This window comes from Seriola lalandi, unplaced genomic scaffold (genome assembly GCF_002814215.2).
Source record: "Seriola lalandi dorsalis isolate HSWRI2012SDOR001 ecotype SW California unplaced genomic scaffold, Sedor1 jcf7180002055009, whole genome shotgun sequence".
In the NCBI taxonomy this organism is placed as follows: domain Eukaryota; kingdom Metazoa; phylum Chordata; class Actinopteri; order Carangiformes; family Carangidae; genus Seriola; species Seriola lalandi.
The window spans coordinates 73283-78620 of record NW_019525552.1 but is presented as its reverse complement, the minus strand read 5'-3'; the positions used below and the strand labels follow the sequence as shown (position 1 = coordinate 78620).

General features: G+C 42.7%; 1 protein-coding gene across 1 annotated transcript in view; it reads left to right on the top strand.

Moving 5' to 3' along the window:
• Window positions 1-311: 311 nt before the first annotated feature.
• Window positions 312-5338, top strand: part of vash2 (vasohibin 2) — an 18528-nt gene continuing 13501 nt past the window's right edge. Inside the window, exons 1-2 of the mRNA XM_023397519.2 lie at window positions 312-1036; window positions 2292-2737. Of these exons, the coding sequence (XP_023253287.1) occupies window positions 2417-2737 (321 nt within the window). The 5' untranslated portion in view covers window positions 312-1036; window positions 2292-2416. The remainder of the gene's footprint in view (window positions 1037-2291; window positions 2738-5338) is intronic.

Here is a 5338-nt window from a genome sequence, read left to right as displayed (position 1 = left end):
TGCTACAATTGATTCTATCATTTTATTTTGAATTCATCTATTCTACTCGGACAGTAACAGTAAACTAACCTTGTCACGCACCTGAAAATATACGAAATGTGCTAAATCAACAGTTGCAACAAGGGGCAGAAAATCCCATTTGTTGCAGATATATCACTTGTTGACGCCTTCGTCCATCACAATTCACCAATCACAGAGCGCCGTCACTTCCAAATATGGTAGCGCCTACTCTCAGGCCCGCCCCTCTTTGTTGGCTGGGCCAATGGGAAGCGGTCGAACGTTGGTGGGTGGCGGGGATGCGGGCTAACGGAGGGAAACAGGAGGACGGTCGGCAGCTAGTAGGACCGCTTTATCCCTAGTGATTGAATCATGTGAGGCGCCGAAGAAGCCGTTTTTAATCAAAATGAAGGCGGATTTTCTGAAGAGGTAGTTGATACCGAGGCGCCGTGCAGGCTGCTGCCGGGGGGGAATGCACCGAGGAGGTCATTTTCCCGGACTGGGGAGGTGGGAGGCAACGGCCCCCGCAGTGTTGTGAGACCGAGGATAGAAGAGCTGTGTCAGCTAGCTAGCTAAAACGGCATAGCTTCCGGGTGGGATTTTCAAAATAAAAAAAAGGCTCCCCCCCCCCCCCCTCACGAGAACTGGATTCGTTCGGTTAAAGTTTCCGAGTTAGAGCTTTTAAAACCGTTACAGACGAAGAAGTGATGGTCTCACGGGTGTACCGCAATGATTGCGTAGTACGTAGTCGTAATATACGCAAGATCCTCACAACGTACTGCTTTTACTTTGAAGGGGAGCCTTCTCTACTTCCCGCCCAACGGCCGTTAGCTGCCGGTGGCTTGACACGTACAAGAAAGGGGTGAAGTTACACAGCCTCCGACCAAAACAAGACTTTACAGCCCGGGCTGGACAACGACGCCTTGTTATGAATGGGACCTACCTCGTCTCACTTTGTGCTTTTCGACTCAAACGCCTTTTAAAACCGGAGGGTCCGTCGTCTCCTCGGAACCGGAGCCCCGGTGGAAAACACGGCACGGTTAGTTTTAATAACGGCAGGCATATTTCAGCCAATGCACTCGGACGAAAAATCACATATCGATATGATGATTGTTCCTATGGCAACTTCCTCGTCTGTGAGTTTGAAAGACGGTTTTGTTCTGTAATATGTCTTTAATTTCACTGTGATGCGGTTTGAAATAGACATTCACAGTGATGAATAAGTTTACAGGGACCTTTTCGGTTGATATCATCATTTTTATATGAACCTCTTTGAACTATATCACACATTTTACACCGTTAGTCTCTAGACCACTTGTGTGATTCTTGGATCTTGTGTAAATGATTTTTAGCTTGAACCACAATGTGCTAAATGTAGGATGTTCTGTTACTCACTTTGGACCCATGATTTCTCCATAGTTGTTATGTTTATCCGTTTTACTTAAATTTCTTGCAGGATTTATGTGAAAGAAATCGGTCCTGGTCGACTGTTGCTTCATTGGAGAAGGTTTTGCCTCCCTATAGGGATTTGTAGTCATGTAGTCAAGGTTTCATACTCTACTGATAAATCAGCTTTGTACCAACTAGAACTGCATGATTATGACATGATTATGATTGTTTTGATCAATATTGAGATCACAATTATTTAACATTACTCATTGACTTTGGAAACACCACACATTTATTGAACTTTGAAAAAGTTAGCTAGTTAGCTAACTAGATGGATAAATAGATACTCAAGTCAATATTTTAATTGATTGACAAAGATTTTTTTATTTAACAGTTTAGAAAGCCTAGTGTGCAATACAACACATCAACCCTGGTCGCAGCTTGTTGATAGTAAAGCTAATACCAAGCACTACCAGAAAAGAAAAAATCTAAGATAAAAAAAACAGATTTCAAAACAAAAAGCGTTATAAAGATATAAGTTAAAGCTATCTGAGTGCGGGTTAGCAGCCAAACAGGGCATGGTCTCTCCACAAGTCTTGTTGAAAGTGGATGGGGGGGTGAAATTTGTTGTGAAACAGAATGCGGCACAATAATCATTTTATCTCGATTATCCTGTTTTCATAATCCTTGAAAGACGAAACCGTAATAGAAAATAAAATTAGAATAATCGCCCAGCTCTACCAACTACACTGAAATTATCATATGAAAGCACAAGTGTACCTTTATGGAAACATTGTGTAGAAGTGATCATTGCACTGCAAATATTTACCTGTACTGTAGACATCTGATTTGAGGATGCAGAATGTGTTCTGGTTTGAAGGTTTTGGTTTTACTTTCCATGCCAGGTTTCCCTCTGAAGATCAAAATGTACTGTCCCACACTGAGAAACGAAGAGGATCTCTCATAGCTGGAGGAAGATCCCCTGCTCTGACTTTCCCTCCTCCTCTTCCTCTTGGCCCTCCTGGGACCAATGACTGGACCGAACTCCCCAAGCCGGACCGGCACCTCCCCGGCCAAGCTGAGCAGGCACGGCCGGTCAAAGAGCACCAGCTCACACTGCCTCCTCCGCTGCAGCACCCAGGAGGATTCCTCCGCCTCTCCGCCTAATAACAGCTCCCGGTCTCCCGGAGAGGAAGAGGAGAAGGATGGAGGAGTCCTCTTCTACGTTAACCGGACCGGCTTTCCCATTGAGAGCGTCACCTGGGAGAGGATGTGGTCCCATGTGGCTGCCGTGCACCCTGAGGGCCAGGAGATGGTGGACAGGATACAAAACGCTGCATACCTTCCCAAGGTAAGCTAGCTGTTAGCGATCTGTCATTCAGTGGTCCTTTAACAAGAGTTTAAAGCTGCAGACAAACAAGACGACATGAGAAGATATTGTTCCAAAGGTTAGTGCTGATCGAACGGAAGCTGGATTTGTTGACCACTTACTAACATATTGAATATTTATATTTTCTCACCTTTGGCTTGTTTCAGTTTGTTGTTTACTTCTGTTAATGAAGTTTGCCTGTGTTTAACATATGTTGTCATGATTTCCAAACACTTGCTCTTGTCTTGTGTTGTTGACCGTAGCATCAGCACTGTGGAGATCTGTTTGTTGTCTCATTGCTGCTTTGTCAGACCTGTTGACCCGTTTTATAGCTGAGAAATGCAACAGGAATTAGTAGCATTCATAGCAACAGATAGCTGAAATCCTGTTAGCCTGTTTCTGAAAAGCATCGCATGGTGAGTGAGTGAGTGAGTGAGTGAGTGAGTGAGTGACTTCACACTCAACACACAGTAAAAAAAACATATAAAGAGGCAGGTGGTAATATGTGTCTGATGTGATTTTGTATTTAGTCTTAACCAGTGTTAAATGATTAACCTCCATTTTAGGAGCATGAAATCATTTGGTTCAAAACAAGAGAAATCAACACAGTCGTTCGATCACATGACGGCAGCAATACGTTAGAGGTTCGTGGAAGGGCAGTCGGTGTCAATGGGCTCTTTTATGGAGGCTTTCCTCCAGGGTTCCCTGTGGCTGCTGTGTTATGGAGGAATCCAGAGCTGTCCACATTTATAGAGCAGTGGAGCTACTGCTGCAGGGACCAGATAAGATTCATGGGTGTGAGAGCTCAGGTTTCCTCCTGCCTGAAGAGTCGGCGCTCACCGTACGATGGGACTGGTTTCCATTGTGTTTGAGGTTTATGTGTTTACAACACAAATGTCGTCAGGGCTCGGTGCTGCCCTGCTGTGAAGAGGATGATGTCGCTCTGATATTTGCAGCACAGAGTTTATCTGCAGAAACACGTGATTATTTTCACCAACATTTAGTCTGTGGATTATTTTTAGTCTGTAAAATGGCAGATAATAGTGAATCATTGCTGCCGGGGTAACATCTTCAAATTGCACAATACACAAAAACATGTTGTGATTATTTGGCAGATATTGTGATTTCAGTTGAAATGGTTGTTTTTGTTGGTCTTGTACCAAACAAACATGTTTCCTTTACGTCTGTAGGTCGGGGCGTCGCTAGTTTTACCTTTATAAAAAAAGAATTGCAGCTTCTGCGATTTTGATATTGCTCTTGGCCATATTGTGATTCAGTTTATATTTTGATTAGTTGTGCAGCTCTAATACCAAAGATCCCAAGACATTCAGTTCATAAAGAGAACAGATGCTTGGCATCGTTTTTAATTACAGTCAGACGATTAATTGATCATCAAATCTGCTGTAATCTAATTATTAACTAAATCATTTTTATTTCCAATTAATGGTTTTTCTTATAAAAAGTCAGAACAGTGAAAAACACCTGAGGTGACGTCCTCACAGATCTTTGTTTTTGTCTGATCAACAGTACAAAACAAAGATATTCAAATTACCACCATGAACGACAAAGGAAATCTTCACATCCTCACATTGAGTCCATGTAACAAACAGATCTTTGGCATTTTTGCAGAAAAAAAAAGACTAAAACAAAATTATTAGAACATCAAAATTGTTACTAATTGATTATTTGTCATTCAGCTAATCAGTGCAGCCATAGACTTATCAATTAATCTACCCCACACAATATTAGTAATAAAATAATGGTTGTTTTAACTTGTACTTGATGACAATATTACGACGTCCAGATGTTTGCTCCTGGTTTTTCATGCTGTCCTGACACCGAGGAGCAAAGTGCGAGTGTGATATGAGCCATGGCGTCAGATGATGCGTCTCAGTGTGAGGCGTTTAATCAGTGTGGAGTAGTGTGTGTGTGTGTGTGTGTGTGTGTGTGTGTGTGTGTGTGTGTGTGTGTGTGTGTGTGTATAATGTTCCTGTCCTCCACATCTGCACACAGTCACAGGTGTACACTAACACACATTTTTCACGTTACCATGACAACGAGTCTGCTAAATTGGATCATCAAATCGTCAAATGGTGTTAACTCTGCTTCTTGGATGTGTCATGGCCACCTGGCTGGAGGTTAGAGCAAGAGACGATCTGAACCAATCAGGAGCCGAAACAACACAAACAAACATGAGTGAGTTCATATCACATGACAGTGTTAGCGTTCAATTCAGTTCATTCAACACAGAATGTTCTGTATGTGATTCACAGTGACGTTAGCTTCACACAACACAGGCTAAAAGACATCAACATGCAGCTTCCAACAAACAGAAGTGGCTCGTTAACGTTCCCCCAGCAGACATCCTCAGTGGGTTTGGGTGGTACCCCGAGCTTATGATATATTATTATTATATTGTTATGTATTATACTGTTTGACTGATTCTGTAACTGACTGAACTAAGACAGAAGCAACTCCACACACACGATTCACATCTTTGTCTGCTGCTCTTCGGCCCCTCAGTCCAGATCCTCCTCAGTTTTCTTCTCAGTGATTTTGGGTGAATGCTTGTTGTGTTTCGGG